This window comes from Vombatus ursinus, unplaced genomic scaffold, assembly GCF_900497805.2.
Source record: "Vombatus ursinus unplaced genomic scaffold, bare-nosed wombat genome assembly UNPS02014773.1, whole genome shotgun sequence".
Lineage (NCBI taxonomy): Eukaryota > Metazoa > Chordata > Mammalia > Diprotodontia > Vombatidae > Vombatus > Vombatus ursinus.
In genome coordinates, this window is record NW_020954551.1 from 33,169,560 (window position 1) to 33,191,830 (window position 22,271).

General features: G+C 41.9%; 1 protein-coding gene across 2 annotated transcripts in view; it reads right to left on the reverse strand.

The window, feature by feature from the left end:
• Window positions 1–22,271, reverse strand: part of SRGAP3 (SLIT-ROBO Rho GTPase activating protein 3) — a 274,861-nt gene that overhangs the window by 149,478 nt on the left and 103,112 nt on the right. For both annotated transcript variants that reach the window (XM_027864072.1, XM_027864073.1), the window contains exon 2: window positions 3,304–3,496. In XM_027864072.1, the coding sequence (XP_027719873.1) occupies window positions 3,304–3,496 (193 nt within the window). The remainder of the gene's footprint in view (window positions 1–3,303; window positions 3,497–22,271) is intronic.

Here is a 22,271-nt window from a genome sequence, read left to right on the forward strand (position 1 = left end):
GAGAAGCTACATATTCCCTTAAAGAGTCCTTACTTATCTTTAGAGGCAACTAGATGGCCCTGGGCCTGGAGTGAGGAAGACCTAAGTTCAAATATGGCCTTAGGTGCTCACTAGCTGTGTGACCCTGGTCAATTCACTTAAGCTCTGTCTGCCTCAATTTCTTCATCTGTAAAATGAGGGTAATAATAATACCTACCTACCTGTCAAGGTTGTTGTGAGGATACAATGAGGTAATATTTGAAAAGCACTTAGCCTGGAGGCTAGCATATATTAGGTGCTTAATAAATTTTTTTTCCTTTATTCCTTTTATTCCTTTATTTCCTTATTATTTCCTTTATTAACTCATTAATAATAATAAAAGCATGTGGCAGCTAGGAGGCACAGTAGATAGAGCACAGGTCCTGGAGTCAGGAGTACCTGAGTTCAAATCTAGCCACAGACACATAACATTCACTAGCTGTGTGACTCTGGGTAAGTCACTTAACCCCAACTGCCTCAACAAAAATAAATAAATAAAAATATTAATAACAGCAATAATAATAGTTAACATTGACATAGCACTTTAGAGCTTGCAAAACACTTTACGTATATTATCTCATTGTATCCTCGCAGTAACCCTAGAGATAGATGCAATTATTATCTCCATTTTAAAGGTAGGGAAACTGAGGTCCAGAGGCAAGGTTAAGTGACCTGTCCAGGGTCCAAGTCCAGCACCTCATGCATTATGCCATCTAGCTGACAACTCTCCTGTCCCATCTAGTGCACAGACCGCTCATGAGGAAAATGCTTCATTTTTGCCTTTTTGTCCCCAACACCTATCTCAGTATCTGTCACATATTCTGTATTTTAAAAAGACTTGTTTAATTGATTTGAATGCTAGAGATATATAGGAGGAATACAAGCTGAGGTCCCTGCCTTCACAGAGTTGATGGTTTAGCTGGAGAGACAAATTCAGCAAAAATGAAACCATTAGAAGTCCAGATGTGGATTAAGGCTAAAAGACTCTAAGGACCATAGGCAAGCAGAGGAGAAGGAAGGCCACTCTCCGGTGCCAGGTAGGAGCAGCTGAAGGCAGTCTGAGATCAAACCAAGAGGATGAGATGCAGACAACGCAATGGCCTAAATCTTGGGGGGAGGGGGGTTGGGGCGGAAGGAGGGAAGTCACCCTGACCCTGTGGTTGAGGGCCGGTCAATGGAGAGAGGAAGAGGGAAGAAGAAGAAACTCTAGGCAGGGTGACTGGAGGAGAGAGAATGAATGAGAAAGGGGAGAGTAATTACAGTGAGGAACTCCAAGGATAAATACAGCAAGAATGTGGTTAGCAGCATCCTGCCTACACATCTAGGGGTGGGGAGGGGGCAGGAGTCAAAAGGCTTTGCTTCTACAGTTCTCAAACCCTGCCAAGCTTGATGTCAAACCAGATGGAGTTAAGAGGAGGAGAAAGCAACAGAAAAGCTCAGCACCCAGGCCAGGGACTGAAGCAAGGTGGCTTATTCACATCCAAAATGGAAAAGGAAAGAGATGGGCCCTCCTGAAAACAGGTGGAATCAATCAACAGGCATTTATTAGGCACCTACTATGTGCCCAGCACTGGAAATACAATGTAAAGAATGAAACAATCCCTATTGACAAAAAGCTTACATTCAGGGGCAGCTAGGTGGTATGGTGCATACCTCACCAGCCCTGGAGTAAGGAGTTCAAATCCGGCCTCAGACACGTAACACTCACTAGCTGTGTGACTCTAGGCAAGTCACTTAACCCCAATTGCCTCACAAAAAAAAAAAAAGCTTACATTCAAATGTAATAGCATTGAGCTTCTTTTTGGATCTCTTTAAGAATCAATTCTTAAGTATATGGCTCTAAAATATATATAATAAATATATATATATTTTATATATAAAATATATAATAAAAAATAATAGTTAGAATTTCTAAAGTGCTTTAAAGTTAGCAAAGCACTTCACCAGTATAATTTTATTTTATCTTCAAAACAGATTTAGAAGGTAAGTGTTATTATTATCCCTATTTTAAAGATGGGGAAACTGAGGCACACAGCATTTAAATGACTTGCTCAGGCTCACACAGTTAGTTAAGTGTCCAAGGCTAGATGCAAACTCAGGTCTTCTTAACTCCAGGCTTGGCACTCTATCCACTGTACCTCTTAGCTGCCTATGTGACTCTTAGCAAGTCAGTTACCTCTGATTATATGCCTCACAGAATGATAGGATCCTACATTACAGCTGAAGGGACCTTAGAATCCATCTGGTCCACCCCCTTCATTTTACAAATAAGGAAACTAAGGCATAGAGGGGTTAAATGATTTGCCCAAAGTCACACATCTAGTAAATGTCTGAGGCTGGACTAAACCCAAGTCTTCCTGGCTTCAAGTCCAGTGTCCTATCTACCATACTATGCTATTTCTCTCAATTTCAAAAGGTTGCTTTGCAGAAAATACTTTAAAGATTCCAATACTAGGCTTATGCCCCAGGGAAGCCTTAAGAAAAAAAAGTCCCCTCATACACCGAAACATTCACAGCATCGTTTTTTAGAACAGCAAAGAACTGGAAACAAAGTCAATGTCCATTGATTAAGGAATGGCTAAGTAAACTGCAGTATGTGAATGTGACAGAATATTACTGTGCTGTAAGAAATGATATGAGTGATGAATCCAGAGAAGCATGGAAAGATCTCTATCAACTGATGCAGAGTAAAGTAAGCAGAGCCAAGAAAACAATATACACAATGACTACAACAATGTAAATGTAAAGAAAACACACACACACACACACACACACACAAAATAAAAAGTGAATGTTGCAAAATTATGAAGTATGGCTGGAAAGAAGATAAATGAGAAGACACTCCCAAATACACCCTTTAAATAGGTAAAGGCACACAGATGTTTCACATTGCCATATTTTCAGACTGTCAAGGTACTGATCAGTTACGCTGATTTTTTTTTCCTTTTTGTTGTCTTTAAAAATACTATTTGTTATAGGAGATGGCTTTCTGGGAGGGGGAGGGATACTGGAGAAAATTATAGTGATGTAAAAAAAGATAAAGACCTTATTTTAAAAAAAAGTTAAGTACTAAATGTGAGCTACTAGCAATAGCAACATTAGTAGTTGTGTCTAGTCCAACCCATTTACTTTAAAGAAGAGGAAACTGAGGCCACAATACGTCACCCCAAGATATAAGCGAGCTCTTAATTCTACGAGCGTGAGGTCACCCAGAAAGGTTGAGAGCCCGAGTGCCTCCAAGACAAACCAACTAGACCACAAGGTCAGAGGCATCGATCGGCTTACTTGAACTGGTGTTCTCGGGAGCCGCGGATCTTGGAGGAGAAACGCTCGGCCAGCTTCTCCAGGCTGCGGGAATACTCGAGCTCGATCTCTGCCTTCCTTCGGAAGAACTCCTGGAGGTCCTGCAGCAGCTGCAGCCTCGACTCGGACTGCTGCTCCAGGCATTTAAACTGCTCCACCAACTGAGTCCGGATTTCTGCAGGCAAAGCAAGAAAGCGGGGCGTTAGGCCAGCGTTGGGGGCAAGGGGCACTGCTGGTTACACGTGAACGTAGATAGGTCTTCTCTGCCCTCCTATTCGTCTCAAGGGGCTTTAGTCCTTCGAATATGCAAGCCAGCTATCATTCCTACCCCCCAAAAAAGTCTTCTCTCCTCCAGACTAAGAACCCCCATTTCCTTCCACCATTCCTCATATGCCACGTTTTCCAGACCCTTTAGCACTCTGATTGCTCCCTCTGGATGCATTTGTCCAAGTTCCTCTTAAAATACTCAAAGCATCTGCCCCACGACCAGATACTGTGCATTATATTTCCATTTATCTCCAATGGCTCGCACAAAACTGAGCCCATATAAGGCGCTCCGTAAATATTTGTTGAATCAATGCGATAGAGAGTTCCGTAATCAGGGTTTAACCACAGGGCATCAAATTTAGAGAGCACTGACAGAATTTGCCACGGCAACCCACAAACAAAGCTCATTAACTGGGTAGCAAAAAGAAAATTTCTCTTTTCTCCCATTCCTCAGCTTTTTGCCAGTGTCCTAGGTTTCTATGTCCACACCACATGGTGATGCTCCAATCCCAATTCCCAAAGGAGAACATTTTTTGTTCTTCTTGCCCGGGGCATGGTTTGTGGTGTTTTGCCCTGGGCCTAAAAATTCCTAATTAAAACTCCATTTGGAAATAAACTGATGCTTTGAATTTCCAGGCAAAGTCTTGCCCACATGAAAGTATCAAAATCCCTCACACAATTAAATGCTAGCTTTCATTATTATCATTAATTAATTAATACCACTATTATCACCACCATCACTACTACTACTGCTGTTATTGCTGTCAAATCAAGGATGGCGTTATGGCACAGACCACATGAATCCCATAATATACCCATGGCTCCTAACCTCCAGGAGCTTGGAAGCAAATATGAAACAAATACAGAGAGGACAAAGCTTTGTGAACACTAGATAAGATTTTAAATTGCCTTGTCTAAATGTTACCATCCACAAAGGCCTTGAGTCTTAACTGTAACACATGCAACTGGATTTGTCACAAAATAAATACCAACATGGCCAGAAGGCAGAATTTTCTGCCACTAAAATTATAGATACTTAATAAAAAGTCCCTTGAAAAAATTTCCCTCATTCTTTGACTTCCTGCATGTTGTACCCTTAACAGCTGCCTACCTAGCCTGGGCCTTGGTCCATCTCTGGGCAGAGGACATCTCAATGTGCCTACCTCTGTGGAATGAAGATATCACTGAAGCAAGGTGGGCTTAGAATAGGTAATGGTTCTTACCGAGAAGAAATAATCACACCTGACCAAGGTTTTAGAGTTAATTCCATGGGCTAAGGATACATGTGGGCAGAATGTCACCAATAGCTGGAGAATCTTAAGGATGTTAAGGCTTCTAGAAACCTAAGGGATCAACTAACCCAACCCTATAATGGGTGACTGAGAGAAGCTAGAGAGGCAATATGGTTGAGTGGAGAGAGAGTTACCTGGGAGTCAAGTGGATTCAAACGCTGCCTGACACACACTAGCCCTCTGACCATGTATAAATCATCTGACCTCTCATGTTCTCTGTCTCTAAGACTATAAATTACAGAGTGGGTGTTGACCTGCATTGGTAGATGGAGTTTCCACACCAGGGACTTCCTCACACAGACGAAATGAAAGACAGAGAGACAAGGATGATTTGAAAACATACAATCTCAGTCCTTTTCAGCTACTCAATCATTCCCGTCTCTTAGTGCTCCTGGTAGGGAGCAGGGTCACAATCCTAGAGGAGATGGAGCACATAGCTCCCTCTATAAAGATAACTAAAAAATCAATACACAAATATGGCAGATTCAGTGGTTATGCTCTTAGAAAGGAATGTCTTAGGGAAAAAGAGACAATACTTTAGGCTGGCATGCAAAACATAATTTGGGTGATTATGTTATCCCTTACTTAAAATTCAGAATAGTATAGCAGAAAGAATGTGATATAGGAGACTATGCACTTCTCCAAAACCCAGGGGGAAAAGGACCTGAAGTAAGAATGATTAGAACTTAAGGCTTTCTAAACATTTCTCTGGCATCATCTCCTAAACTGGACAGAGATTGTCTCAGTCTCAGTTTCTGGGTACCTATAACAGCCAGCCTCTAGAAGGCTTATAAATCCTCAGAGCTGGTATTGTAGGACCTTAGGATTATAAATTTAGTCAGTCAATTAATAAATATTTATGAAATGCTTACTATGTGCCAATCACTGTGCCAAGTGCTGGGGACAACAAAGAATGGCAAGGATAGTCCTGCCCTCAAGCAGCTCACAATCTAATGGGGGAGACAAAAGACAAACAACTAGGTATAAACAAGATAGAGATAAAGACTGAGACAGAGAAGGACAGAGATCTCAAACCCAAACACATACAGTACTTAGCACAGTGCCCAGAAGACAGTCAGTACTTAATCAATGCATCTGACCAGGGCAGAAAGCAGTGGGATTGTCACCTTTTGTGACCTGAACATTCAGCTTCTACTAAGGTCCTGGGAGCTTTTTTAACCACTTCATCCCAGGGGTGGTTTGCATTATGGTCACATATTGATTCACAAGGAATATCCCAGGTCTTCATACTGAGTTACTATTAAACTGGGCCTCCACTATCCTGTTCCCATATAAATAGGAGGTGGCAGGGCTTGGGGGGGAGGGGGGAGGTAAGTTGAATGGAAGATGGATTTTATTCTGATCCCTGCTAAATTTCACATCTTTAGCTCTGGCCCAATGTTGTTGTAGCCATTGCCGTCATCGTCGTCATCATCACTATCATCTTCATCATGCTCATAACTAGCAATGTTGCAACAAGCCTTGATAGACTTTGAGCACCTTGAGAATAGGAACTATGTTTTGCCTTTCTTCACATTCCCAGCAGCTAGCACAGTACCTGGCACATAGTAGGTGCTTAGTAAATGATGACTGACTAATTATCTCATTTGATATTAATATAGGATTTTAATGTTATGCAAAGCACTTTACCTATGTTACCTCATTTGATCCTTCCAAAAACCCTGGGATCTAGATACCATTATCATATCCATTTTAACAATGAAGAAACTGAGGCAGATGGAGGTGAAGTGACTTGCCCAGGGTCATATACATAAGAAATTTCTGAGGCAGGATTCAAACTCAAGTCTTCCTGACTCTAAGTCCAGGGGTTTATCTACTTCACCAGACTACTTCTGAACATACTGGATCATGCCACCCAACATAACATGTCACCTGTCCCGCCCATCTCTGGATGACAAATCTAATAGGCACACTATATCTTCATTCAAGATGTGGAGGAAAATAGTGAACATGTCAGGACCAAGGACAAAGTCCTAAGGCCTACCGGTCCAGACCTCTCTCCCACTTAACATTGGTCCAGTAATTAATGTATCTGAAGTCCAAGTGATCAATTCCAAAACCACCTAAATGTGCTATCAACCAATTCATAATGTGCCATCTTGTCCAAAAGGATATCAGAGTAGTTTTGTCAAATGCATTGCTAAAATCCAGATATTCCATAGTGCAGCTAAAAGAGCCAGGGATTCAGAACACAAGGACCCAACTTTGCTATTTATTAACTATGTAACCTTAGGACAAGTCACTTCTTTTCCCCAGACCTCAGTTTCCTCATCTATTAAAAGAAAAGACCGGACTAGGTGATCTCCAACGTCCCTTCCAATTACATTCTACCACCTAGGCCTACCAGGATACAATGGACAAGCTTCAAACAGGAGCAGGCATGTGTAATTCTCAGACTTTGCTTAGGGCTCACAAATGTCTAGTCTCAGCTCTGTTACTTCTCCACTGTGTCAGAATATTCTTCCACCTCCCAATGGAAATCAACAGCTAACAGTACCACCCTTCCTTCCTCACTCCCAGTCCTTCATAGCAAAAGTCAGTGTGGCCTAACCAAATGTGCTCACAACCACAATCACTGGAGAAACAACTAAAGATGAGTGAACTCCAAATTTTTCCTTTCTTTTTTTTCTTGTCTTAGTTAATTTTTCCTTTGTATCATAAACTTCACCATCAACAAATATAAATATCTTAATGTACAAAGAATAAAGAAGCTTATAAGAAACCAAACTGTCACATCCAGTTTCTTCAAGTGTGTGTGTATGCGTGATATAGTATATATAATACATATATACATAGATGCAGAGATGATAACAATGTATTATTGAATAATATATTCATATGTATCTAGTAGATATGTCATCTACTAGATAATATATTAATGTATTTACATATGTATCTAATAGATAATCTATTATTAGATAATAGATACATATCTATTAGATACATATATAATAGACACACAAAAAAAAACCCAAAAAGTACAAAAGCATGCACAAATACAGCAATTTTGTTACAACCTCATTAGAGTGAATATGTTTACATATATAAAATAGTCTTCATTTAACAAAGTAGTAAAACAAAACTGCTTTGTGCCTACTTCTATACTTTTTTTGTTTTCTTTAGTGCATTTAAAAATGTTTTATTGATGCTCTTTTTTATATCTGTCACTACCTAATAACCTACTACCATCCACCTCAAGAGAAGCCCTTTGGGGGACAAAATAAATAAATATATAATCCAGAGAAACAAATCAATACATTGATCACATCTGAGAATATTTCATCGTGTACCTCAAGTCCATTATCTCTGTCAAGAGGCAGAAATGATGTTTGGCCCTCTATCTCTTAAAATTACCATTGTGGCTTTGATAGGAGTTTCATGGTCTTTGAAAGTTGTTTTCATTTATATTACTCTCTTTACTATGTAAATTTTTCCTCTGGTTCTGCTATGATATGGTTCCTCTGGTTTACTATGTAAATTTTTCCTCTGGTTCTGCTTATTTCCCTCTATATCAGTTCATAGAAGTCTTCCTATGTTTCTCTGAAACCATCCTATTTGTCATTTGTTCTGTATTCCCTATTATTGCATCACATACCTCTCCTCTGTTAATTATCTCCAATTCATTTTGTATATGGCTTGGATGTAATTATTTGCATGTTGTCTCCCCCATTAGACTGTGAGCTCCTTGAGAGCCGGGACTGTCTCTTGCTTTCCTTGGCATCCTCAGTACTTAAAACACTGCCTGGCACATTGTTGGGGTTTAATAAATGTTTACTGATTGAGTGACTAACGATTCATTCAGTCATTGGCACCTATTTCATTTCTAGGCCTTTGCTGCCACAAAATGTGCTGCTATAAATATTCTTGCATATATTCCCCTCTTTCCTTAATCTCGGTGGGATACATGCCTAATAATAGTGTCATTGAGTCAAAGGGGAGATTCAGTTTAGTCACTGTGAGGTTATAGTTGCAATTGTTTTCCACAGTGGTTAAACCAACTCACAGTTTCACCAACAGTCCATCAGTGTGGCTATTCTATTCTCTCACAGTTCCTCCAACAATGGCTATTTTCCTCTTTATCCACCTTTGCCAATCTGATGAATACAAAAGGGAATCTCAGAATTGTTTTAATTTGTATTCCTAATTATTATTGATTTGGGGGATTTTTTCATATGGTCTTCCCCTACTTCTCTGCCAAGTCAGGAAGAACTCACTGTCCCCAAACTTCTCCATACAGCAATTGATAATTAGCATGGACCCAAAGGTCATTTGCCCCAGGACACCAATATGAACCTCCTCTCTCCCCCTCACCCATCCTCTCCAGCTGCCTTCTTCTCTACAACAACTAATATTCCCATGCCTCACAGTGCAGGCTTAAGAGTTAGAAATACCTACGTTAAAAATCCTGTCTCAGACCTGCATGGGTCTTAGCAAGTCCTTTAACCTATCTGAGCCTGAGTTTTCCTATATATGAAATGGAGGTAATATCTATAGCACTAATCCAAAAGGGCTGTTGAGAGGCCCATATCCCAATGAGGCAAAGTAGATAAAGTATTTTACAAACCTTAAAGTGTTATATAAATGGCAATTATTATTATTCCTTTGAATGGAAAATATGTGTCTGCACTGAAAAGTAATACCAATCAGGCCACATTTACACTTTAGACAAGCCAGATTCTGGGAGAAAAATGCAGCCTATATTGAGACTTACCTTCCCATCTCTCCCAGGGTTAGGATAACAAAGTAAGAGAACTAATATGGAAAGGCAGCACATTATGCTAAAGAAATTCAAAGTGTAATCTATTATTTCATTCATTTGCTCCTTCTGCAACCAAACGACCAGGTTTATGTAGGGGCCAAAGGCAGCTGTTCCAAGCCTGCTCTCCACCAGGCCCTTGGGCCTGAACCCCATAGAATTTTGTCCATTAGCTTGGTCTCGGGAATGCTGGACAGGGCTGTAGTGGGGAAGCTGTCCACTCTGGACTGAGTCAACTGAGCTGTTGCCAAGGTTCAGCAGACACACCTGGAGAAGTTGGCCACCATTTCCTAAGTCCCCATTCTTTTACACGGCCTACTCTGCACTGCCCATCAGACCAAATATACCCAAGGAAAGAGCTCCAGAACTGGTAGAACTGGGTTCTACACAAATGCTTACTGACTTGTTATTAATCTTCATTTTACAGATGAGGAAACTGAGGCTGGAAAAAGGTAAGTGATTTACTTAGGGTTACACAGATAGTAAGAAGTTGAGGCAAAAATTGAATCCAGTTCTACCTGACTCCAAGTCTATCCCTTCATCTACTGAGAATCATATTACCTGTCCAAAATGGAACCCCCAGCCACCACCCAAGCCAATGCCTTCCCCACCTTCAAAACTGTCGCATGTTCCTTTCCCTCAGAGCCCTTCTCCAGTAGCTAATCTGATCAAGGCAAGAATGGCTCATAATGGCTTAACCTATTTGTACTTTTTAACCAGTTTGAACCCTTTAATGATTTAATCCAACAGAGTGAGATGGGAATTTCTGCCACCCAGGGGGGGGGGGTAGGGAGATTTTTAAGGGCAATAAGGACAGTTTGCACCACCCAGCTCTTTATTCCATATGACAAGGCTTGGGCAATAGCCCCCCCCCCCCAAAAAAAATCACCACTATGCAAATTCTTTAACTTCTGTGGGTCTGTTTCCTCATCTGCATTAGAGGGTTGGACTAGATGACGTGGAAAGTACCCTCTGGCTCTAAATCTATGAACCTACCAAGCCAGTGCTACAAGCTCTCCCTAAATCCAAACCCCAATCTTATGATGTGATTTACTACGGCCACTCCCCCTTCAATCTTGGAACCCAGCACTAAACAGATTTTCCTATATTTACTTCCCTCTTTCTGCCCTGCCCTCTTCCATCCCTCCCATCTTACAGCCATAGAGACAGAAAGCCCGAGGAGAGACAATAGAAAGGATCCAAATGGGGCGATGAGGAGGGAGGGAGGAAGGAAGGAGAGAAGGCCCGAGGCAGCAGGATAGAAGCCAGGGCCTGCTCCCAGGGCAGGCTGTTAATTTCATCAGAGACCCAGCGGGAAGGACTCCAGAGGCCCCCTCCCTCTCAGCAGCCCGGCCTCCCATCCAGAGCAGGGTGAATAGCCTGCGTTCCCACTGGCCTTTTCACTGGGGGCCCACTCTGGCCCTGGCCTCCTTCCCCCGCATTGACTGCACACAATCTCCCCTCCGTGAGAAGGGCCCCAGCTCTGAAAGCAGCAGCTGCTCCAAGCATACACAGACAAAAGAAGCCGTTTCTCTAGCAACGGGGAGCCGATGAAAGCTTTCGGGGGGCTCCCTCCCAACCCCATCCCCCGCCCTCCACAGGCTTCCTTTCAGCTGGAGGCCACTCGCCCCAGCTCCCATGGAGAGGCAGCCGGGGTTGGCCAAAAATCTCCCCCACACTCCCCTCCCTTTCTCCCACCTGCCCCCCTCCCCCACTCCTGCTCCTCTGGGAGCCCAAGCCATATCTCAGCTCATGGCATCAGGCAAGTTGGGAGCTTAATCAATTCTGTTCCAGTTCCTGCTTGGCTTTTTTCTTTTCTTGTCTTTTCTTTTTTCAAGAACTGACAGCAAACAGGTTTGCAAAGCTGAGCTAACGCAGGGCATCACATTCTCTCTCTCTCTCTCTCTCTCTCTCTCTCTCTCCCTCCCCCCCTCTCTCCCCCCCCTCCCTCTTTTCTCTCTCCCTCCCTTCATTCTCTCCACTCTGTCTTCTCATTCAGTTTCTCTCTCTCCCTCCATTTTCATTCTCTCTCTCTGTCTCTCTCTTTGTCTCTCTCTGTCTCTGTCCTCCCCCCCTTTCTCTCTCTCTCCCTCTCCCCATGCCAAAGGATAACATGACATGCAATAGATGCACCAGGTGCACCACGGCTAACTCACTGACATTTATTAAACACCTATTCTGTGCTGACCACCTCTGTTTTGTTGTTGTTATTGTTGTTGTTTTCACTACCCCTTTAACCAACTTTAATTTCAAAAACCATTCACTGAATGATAGAGCTGAAGAGGCCTTAGAGGTAACAGGATCATAGATTTAAAAGCTGGGAAGGAACTTAGCAAAGGCTCATGGACTTGGAGCTAGAAGGGTCCTAAGAGGGCAGCCAATCCAAAGCTCTCATCTTCTGGATGAGGAAGCTGAGGCCCACAGGGTTTTAGTGGCCTGTACACTATTGCACAGCTAGTGACTGGCAGGGCCAGGTCTCCTGACCCTTATCTGATGTCCTTTCTGCTACCCCACAATGTAAAGGGCTCATCGCTCTCCCCACAGAATCTCATCTTGCTCAGCTGTTTCACCTTCCATAGGCTCACAGGATTGTGGGTCTACAGATGGGTAGGACTTTGGAGGCCAGCTAATCCCATTTCCTCATTTTACAGATGAGGAAACTGAGGCCCTAGGAGGTCAAATGACTCTCCCATTCCAGCTTTCTTTTGGCTCCTGAGGAGTCAAATGAACTGCTTGGAATTTCCCCTCCTCTTCCCACCAGGGACCTCAATGCCATATACAATGGGACTGTGCTTTTTAAATAATAATCTTGTTATATAAGAAATACTATGATGATGATGGGGGTGGTGGTAGTGATGATGATGATGATGATGATGATAAGAGAAATGAGAAGCTTTCCTACTGCTAAAGGGAGAAAGGGAGGGGAAGGAGAGAATTAGTATTTATATAGTGCTTGTCATGTGCCAGGCATTGTGCTAAGTGCTTTTTATAAATATTATTCCCCACACTCTAGGAAGTGAGCTGTGGTCTAATCCATGGATTTAGGGCTGGGATAAAGAGTGATTCCCCACTTCCCACAGTGATCAGGAAGCAGATAACCCAGCACTTCAAACCCCCCACTGTCCCCTGCTTAGTTGGGTATCAGGTCTCTGAGGATAAAGGTTGGGAGGGGAATTCCCCACAGCACCAAGACCATTGCAATTAGGAGCCCTGTCCAAGCAGCATTGATTGTGAGCATCAGGAAGCTAGCAAGGGCTTGTGCACACTCCTTCCAGAGGGGCTGGGAGAGCAGGGAGCAAGCTAGAAGGCTGACACTCACCCCACTCACAGAGATGCAGAGTTAAAGTGAGGCTTGATCAATTTCATCGCTAGATTGATATGAGGCTTTGCTGCCCAATGGTCCCTGAAGGGCCAGATGCATTTAAATGGGGAAGAGATCAGAATTCATTAATAGTAAATTTCCAGCTGGGACTGATGGCTGAAGACACTCTTCTTGCTTTTCCCAACCACCCCTACACCCACAGCCACAAGATGCTCCCTAATGTTTCTCAAGCTCAGGTAGCAATGTCCATTCAAAGCTGTTAACTACTAAGGCAACTGTTATTCATTCATTCAACAAACACTTATTCAGTAGCTACTATGTATCAAGGTGCTAGGCTCTGTGAGTGACACACACACACAATGCATAGACATTGTTCCCACCCTCAAAAGGCATACAGTCTAGTTGGGGAAATGTGATGTATACACATGAAAAGCTAAACCACAAAAAACAGTGAACTAGGAGTCAATACACCTTGGTCTCTAGTTCCAGCTCTGACACGTCCTTCCTACATAGAGATGTAAAGAAATTACATCTTTATTTTCATTAACTTCTGTTCCTTAGCATTTCCTTCTATTATGAATTAAAAAAAAAAAACACAAGATTTTGAGAAGGGGTCCATAGGCTTCACCAGAATGACTGTCACAGAGGTCTAAGATTAAGGGCTCCTGGAAGAGCTGGTCAGTGAGGTCACTTGTAAATCCTGGATCCTATGTACCGGGCACATATTAAGGATACAACAAGAGCTATGACACCCTCCACAAGCTCCAGGGCCTTGCTTACTAGCTCGGAAGATAGCATATGCTAAGTCCTTAAGGAAGCAAATAGACAGTAAGTGCCACCATGGTCACAGTGTTTTGTGGCTTAGATGGTTTATCTGATGTTCAGCTTGAAGAAAGAAATGGAAGAACTAAGGACATTTTCATGTTCTTTCCAATTCAAAGATTCTATATGCAGTCATACAACCTGCTTTAGAGCCCTTGAATATTTTTTTCTTTGCACTGATTCATTTCACATGAAGTTGCTTTAAGAAGAGTGAAAGAGAGAGGGCTCAGTATGCTCCTCATTTTGACTTTAAAGGAGCAGAGACTAATGAGTATTCTAGTCATGGCCCATGCAGGGGGTGCAGCAAAAGGAGAGCTCACCATAGGCTTATTCTTCCCCTGAAAGCCTTAGTGCCAGTGGTTCAAGGGGATAATAGCAGTAGCTGGGTGGGGCACGGGATGCTCGGGAACAATCATGCTCAGGAACCCAGGAAGAATAAGAGGTGGCCAACCACACGGCACAAATGGAAGAGCCCTGCCCAGTCCAAAATAAGCACCCCCACTGGCCTGTTCCTGATGCCTGGATTTCTACCATTCATTTCTTTGAACTAAGCATTGCCCCATGGCAGATCTTCTTTGAAAATGTAAATACTCCACAGTTGGAAGAACATATGACAACCCTTGGACTTCAGTGTGAATTAAATTAGCTGACACTGAAGATCCATGAGTGTCATAGGTGCATGAGGAAAAGGGTGGGGAAAGAGAGAATGATGGAGATAGAGAGAGAATGGTAAAAAGAAGGGAGGGAATGAGGGAGAAGGACAAGCGAGGAAAAGAGAGAGAAGGAAGGAGGGAGGGAAGAAGGAAGGAAGGAAAGAAGGAAGGAAGGAAGGAAGAATGGAAAGGAGAGAGGAACAGCTTATCATAATCTTCAGCAATATCATAATTTGGCCTAGCGGCAATTTACCAAAAGTATATGAAAATAATGTGGAAATGCTATAGGCAGGAAATATTCATCAAATTGAAAAGAATCTTTTTGGATTTATTTTCAAAGCAAGATTGCAGAGAAATCACAGAAAGATGAAGGAAAGAGCCAGGATCTCCAACCAACCTTCCCTCCTCCAAAGACAGGACTCTTCAACTTGTGCATGCTTCCTGTGGTGTCTCTAAGAAGGCAGTGTGCTATGGTAGACAGAGGATTGCCCTTGGGGTCAGGAGGATCTGGTTTCAAGCCCTACCTCTGATACCCACTGGCTGGGGGACCCTGGGCAAGCTGTTTGACCTCTGAGTGCCCGAGGCAATTCTCAAAAAGTGTAGGTTGGGGGCAGCTAGGTGGTGCAGTGGATAGAGCATCGGCCCTGAAGTCAGGAGGACCTGAGCTCAAATCTGGCCTCAGACCAAACACTTGACACTTACTAGCTGTGTGACCCTGGGCAAGTCACTTAACCCCAATTGCCTGGAAAAAAAAAAAGAAAAAAAAAGTGTAGGTTGCAGAAATGTTGCTGATTTGTATTGGTAAAGGGAACTTCCACACAAAGAATTCCCCCACACCAATGAAATAACAGGCCCAGAAAAAAAAAGTAACTCTTGTTCACTCTCCATTGTGTATAGGCTTAATGAGTCCAAGCTCGAATCCATCCATTAGCAAGGATGAGACTACTTATAATCACTAAAACCATGCCTCCACTGGGGTTGCTGGACTGTTGTTATGCTATTTTCTTTTTTTTTTTTCCAATTTTTTTTTGGCTAGGCAATGGGGTTAAGTGACTTGCCCAGGGTCATACTGCTAGTAAGTGTTATGTGTCTCAGACCAGATTTGAACTCAGGTCCTCCTGACTCCAGGGCCAGTGCTATACCCACTGTGCCACCTAGCTGTCCCCACTATGCACTTTTCCCATACAACAGAAAAGACGACTAGACCACTAAACCAAGAGGTCTGGTTTCAAGTCATGGTTCTATCAACTAGCATGGTTGACCTTGGACCCTTACATGACTCTATAGCCCTCAGGGACAGAATCATAATAATGACTTGGAAATTTCCTAATTCTATGATGCTTCTGATCTCCTCAATCAGCAGAAAATAGACTTTAGCTGGTTTTACCATTAGCAAAGATGGACTGCTCTGAGTCATCCACACTCTCTGACTCCATCCCCATTGTTGCCAAAGGCACACATCTGCTGGAGAGTTGGCTGTGATTAGATAGCCTGGAATTATGAAACAAGAGTTTTTCTTCATGTGAAGTTAACTAGCCTGGATGGAAATCAACCCACGGCCTTGACCTCATTAACACCAACCAGCTAAAAGAGTGATTGATATTCTTTGAGAATGACGGACAGTAATATGATGCAGACTGAATTTCCCTGACCTATTGATAAGAATGTCCCCTGAAATGGGGTCATTAGCTTCAGGGAAGTCCAAATAGATTATGTCAATAGCTTCCATCTATCAAGGAGGCCTGACACTGTGATAGAAAGAAATTACAACAGGCTGAATGATTTACTCTTCTGGACACCATGTGGGTTACTATCCAATACCTAGTCTTGGCACATTGGCCACTGTTGGCTGATTTTTTTCTTTTTGACAATTTGTTCCAATATCTTCAGAAGAATTGAAGCTAAGCCAATATAGATCAAATTTCCAGGCTCAATTTCTGCGCCATCCCACCCACACACCTTTTAAAAAAAAAACAAAAAATCATCAAGTTTTCCAAAAACAACAGCGAGGGGCTCAGCAATCCTTGTCAATTCTCCTATTCTCATGGATCCTATGGAATCAGGATGTTATTATCTGAACACATCCAGCTTTGCTAGATGCTCATCAAAGGATTCCTTCCCTATCCACGGTCAATTTAGGTCGTCCACCAGTTCACCGTCTTTGCAAAGATATATTTTTTTAAAGTCTGATTTGGAGAAGGGGGAATGAATGACGCTAAGATAATGGAAACAGGCAAATATAGGAAAGACTGGTGATTTCAGCAGCAGCATGGGGACCTACTGGTGTGAGAACCACCAACACAGATCACCATCTTTGTGATTCAGTAGATGAGTCCCTAGAGAGTTGCCTGAAATATTGAGATATTAAGTAACAGGTCAAAGGTCACATAGCTAGTATGTTTCAGAGGCAGGATGAGAACCCAGGTTTTCCTGACTCCAGGTCTAAGCAGTACTCTATCTACTACTCCACTGTACCTTTAAGACTGAGGGAAATAGAAGAAAAAAAAACATAGATGAATGCCAAGTCAAACAAACTTACATCAAAGTCCTCAGGAAAAGGTGTAAGATCATTACTTGCAGTTTGGGATCTGGTCAATGGCTCGCATTTGAATTCTGCTTAATGGTTTGGTTTTCAGCCAACAAATTTATGGTAGGTAATAAAATGATGTGCATATGTCATATATTGATTATGCTACTTTGTCCTTACCATAAAGTAGGATTGCTATAAGCACTGCTTGCAGTATTATGTTAGCATGACTACCATGCATACAATTGGTGGTGGGCCAACAGAAAGGGGGAAGGTTGGGATTTCCTCAACATAAACATCCCCCTCCCCACCCCCGGCCTCCCCCATTCTACCAAATTTCAACAGTTGGGCTGAAGTCCAATCTTTTACACTTGAGCTCATACCTAGCACTTACTACCCCAATATAAATCTCTCTGTCCTTTTAACAATATGAGACTCTCAGGCTAGCTCATATTTCATGTCTTGGGTCCTATTACTGCAAAGGAAAAAAATATCTCATGTTTATTAGCTATATATAACATAGCAGAACAAGCACTCAGTTGGGAGGGAGGAGACTTGGGTCCTAGCCCCAGTCTGCTGCTAGCTCACCATATAACCATAGGCAAGTAACCTGGGTCTCCTCATCAATATGATGGAGGAGTTATAACAGACTAAGCTTGATCCTGTAAGTTCATTTAACCCTAACCCCCTCATTTTACAGATAAGGAAATTCAGCCCCTAGAATGGTGAGGCGAATTGTCCAAATGAGGTCGTAATGAGAATTACTTTGCATCTGTTGGCATTCATTTTATCCTTATAACCATCAAGTGAGGTAGGTGCTATCCTCATTTTCTAGATGAGAAAATTGAGGTTGTAAAATTCAATGATTTGCCCAAGATCACACAGCTAATAAGCATCTGAGGCAGGATTTGAATTCTGGTCTTCTGGACTCAAAGTCTAGCAATCTAACCACGATATCATCTTGCTGCCTCTATGTCAGTTATGATTATCTAGTCTAAACCTCTAATTTTATAGATAAGGAGAGTAAAGCCCAAAGTCTCACGGGTAGTAAGTAGCACATCCAGTTCAGAATCCAAGACTCCTTCTACCATACCACTCTCTGCCTAGCACAGATCCGCCACTTGCTACCTTTCTGAACTTGCCCCTCTAGACCTCAATTTGCCCATCTGTAAAAGAAGGGGAATGGAGCAGATAATAACTGATATCTGCATGTATTTTACATATACTAGCTCATTTGAGCCTCACAAAAATCCTGTGGTTTAGGAACTAACCCAGGTGTTATTCTCCCAGTTTTATAGCCAAGGAAACTGAAGGCCAGGGGGCTGAATTAAGTGACTTGCCCATGGTCACATAACTAGTATGCAGAATCTGAATCCAAGTCTTCCGTCTCTTCTCTGATGACCTCTGAGGCCTCTTCCAGCTCCTAAATCCAGACCAGACACAGATGTCAATTTTGTGTAAATCACTTAAAATTCTGAATAGAACCATCTAGATTAGCCATCCCTATGGCAGTGACCACATCTGATCACATAGAGACAGATTCTAATCCCAAAGTCCTCTTCCTTCCTCTTCCGTTTCCATCAATTCCTCCCTCAAACTGGTGCCATTTTCTCTGGCAAGAAAGCAGGAGCAGTATCACTTCTCCTCAGGGTTTGTTTTCGTCTCTCTCTCCCCCTTCCCCCCAATTCTCCCTCCTTGATCAGGTTCCTGTGCTTGGCTCATCAGTAATGTGAATGAACATAACAGCCGTCCAATTCACTGCTCCCCTTACTGGGGCCCAAGCGACGCATTATACATTAGCCCCATTACGCACGACAAGGCCAATATCTGAGACGCCCATTCATCCTCCCCGGCCTGACATGGTCATAAAGCCTCCAGTCTGGAAGGCAGGGCAGGGATGCTGGACAAAGAGATGGCTGGGAAAGACAGGTCTTGAAGTCACCTGAGTGTTCCTAGGACAGAAAATATCCATAATGCAGAAATCACAGGATCCAAGAATTTATCTTTCTTTTCTGAGCTGGAAGATCACCCCATCAGCTGGACTAGGGATTCTTAACCCAGAGTTTGAGGATACCGCCACAATGGGTCCACGGGTAGACTTCAGGTGGTCCCTGAACATGGCCAGGGGGGAAATTACATCTCCATTTTTCACTTATCTCTGTTTAGCATTTTCTTCAATTCTTTAAAAACATTCTTTTTAAGAAAGAGTCCATCCAAAGGCTTTATCAGGCTGACAAAGAGATCCATGATACAAAAAAAGATTAAGAACCCCTGATCTAGACCAAGACCCTCATCTTACTAAGGAGGAAAACGAGGCCCAGAGAAGGTAAGTTCACAAAGAGACTTGGTAGCAGAACTGGGACTAGACTAAAGGTCTCTTGCCTCCTATGCTGGATTCTTTCCAACAAAAATAACTGGCCCCAACATTTATTTATGACCATCTTAATTTCTCCTCTAGGGAAGTAGTAGTAGCAGTAGTAGTTGTTGTTGTTGTTGCAGTAGCAGCAGCAGTAGTTAGTAGTAGTAGTAGTGGCGGTGGTGGTGGTGGTGGTGGTGGTAATGGTGGTGATAGTAGTAGTGGTAGTGGTGGTAGTAGCAGTTGTAGTGGTGGTACTGGTAGTGGTAGTAGTAGTGGTACTAGAGGTAGTGGTAGTAGTAGCAGTAGTAGTAGTAGTAGTAGTAGTAATAAACATGGTAGAGTGGAGAGACAATGGCCCACAGTCAGGAAGACGTGTTCAAGCGTCATCTCTGATCCACACTGGCCATGTGACTCTAACCATATCCTTTAACCTCCAGATGTTCCTGGCTTGCCCCTTAAAGATTAAAGTCTCTAACACTAAACTCCCTAATTAGCAGTGAAGGTGTACGTTTGTATAGCATGTCAAGTTTTGCAATACACTTTCCTCACAACAACCCTGAGAGGTAAGGAGTGCAAACACTATCGTTAACCCAGAAAGGGAAACCCCAAGGAGCTACTGCAGTGCTTCCCAGAATGCCATTCAATTCAACATTTGTTAAGCTGTTACTATGAGCCACACATCATGCTGGGTTTGGAGGCTACGAAATAGTTCCTGTTTTCAAAGGGCTTTGATTTTACTTACACATACAACACGTAAGAAGAACAAGTAAATATGAGGTACTTTGAGGAAGGAGGCCATTTTGGCTAGAATGTACAATACACGAGGAGAACATGACACGTGTCTGGAAAGGCTGGTGGAAGTCAAATTATGAACAGTGAACTTTCAATACCAGGCTGAGGAGTTTAAGTTTTCTCCTAGAGGCAACAGGGAAAAGTGAACTTCCTTGATCATTCCTAGACTTGAAACCTCAGGGCTCCTTTCTTCTCTCACTAGCTGATGAGAAGACTTAACTCTGACCCCGCCGTACCTAAATCTCCCTTACTACTAATACATGGATCATCTATAACATTTGTTGGTCTAACTTTGTAATACTACAGATAAAGGACACCCAGTTTAAACCAACAAACCACTCAATTACATGTCTGTTGATGGACTCATAGAAACAGATACACTGGATGCCCCTTATAAAGTGGCACGAAGATGTCTGGCTTTAATTCTAAGTTTTTCTAAATTTCTCCAAATTCTTTTCATTCCACATTGTTACCCTAAGAGTAAAAAATTTGAGCCTATATCCTGCACATATAAATATCTTAAATTTATTTACTATATACATGTGGATTATAAAATACATTCAAAAATAAAAAATTTTAAAGAATGAAATGATGAAATTAACAATATTTTAAAATAATTTATTTTTATTTATTGACAGTACCTAAAACCTTTTTGCTCTCACTAAGAATATTAATATTGATATTTTACTGAGAAGGATGTGATGGAATATGCTTCATTATTTTTGAAAACCTTACTTTAATACCTTGTAATACAGCAATTCAAAGGTCTGGTTTCTAAGTTCAATTTATTTCAATACTTGGTTTAATGGCTGTCATAGCTGAAAAAAGACACCTCTCAAAGATGCACAGATCCTAATGGAAATGCATCACTGGCTGATCTTACTAAATCATAGTACTCATTCTTCAAGTCCTATTCACCAATCTATGCAAAGGTTTCTGGTGAAATCCAGCTAGTAAATTTCCATCTTCCCTGATGTCAATCAGTTGTTCTTCCAAAACTAATTGGAAGGTGCTGCATTTTTATATTTTTAACATTGGTTTCAAAACCCACTGAAACTCTTTGTTTGGAAGATTTTTTTAAAAGGTTAAAAAATTCTGTTTCTAAGTTTTTTTAAGAGCGAAAATATAAGAGTTTTTATAGTTAACACACATTGTTTTCCAAAACAATAGCTTTTTGTTTAAATGTCTTGTTAATTTTGATGACTTTATTCTGCCATTGGCTAATATCTGACAGCACAATTTGTACTTGTGCACCTTGATTCATTAATGATAATGGAGGCAAATCTAGGTTTCAAATAATCTCAATAATTATGAATTAGGGGCATTGATTTCTTGGAACGATCGTTGTTGATACCTCTCAATGTGTCTAAGAAGGAGCTTGTACAAAGAGCAGAAGGGTCAGCTTGTGAGTTAGTATGATTAGTGTTATTTTCAATCTGCAGTTCTCTTTAGGGATCTTTTTTTGGGGGGGGCAATTGGGATTAAGTGACTTGCCCAAGGTCACACAGTTAGTAAGTGTCAAGTGTTTGATCTGAGGCTGGATTTGAACTCAGGTCCTCCTGACTTCAGGGCCGGTGCTCTATCCATCTAGCTGCCCCTTCTTTAGGGATCTTTTTAAGCCACTTGTCCATCTTGTTAATTTAGTTAAAATTAGATAATATGATCCTAAGTCCATTTAACCAGGTATATGTGGATAGACTACAGTACACCAAAATGTGCCGAAAGCTAATGGATGAATGGAGGCACCACTGTCAATTCTTCTACATTGTACATCTCCAACTCTTCCCTCAGGCTATCTTATACACAGTCCATGGTAACTGTCAATCAGTCAGTCAGTCAACAAGCCATTTATGAAACATATATTCCAGGCCCAGTGCTAAGTATTGGCAATACAGAGAAAGTCAAATATATACCCTGGCAGCCCTCAATGTTCATCTGTCCATTAAATAATTTTTCTTAACACAATTTTTTTCATAACATTTTTTAAAGATTAAAAATAAATTTAAATAGAGATGTTAACAGTTCCTTTACATACCCTGATGTACTGTCTTATGTGCTCCTTAGGGTACATGTACCCCACTTTGGGGGCCACTGTCAGGGTTCCTAGATCTGATCATAGGAGAGGCAGTAGGATGTAAT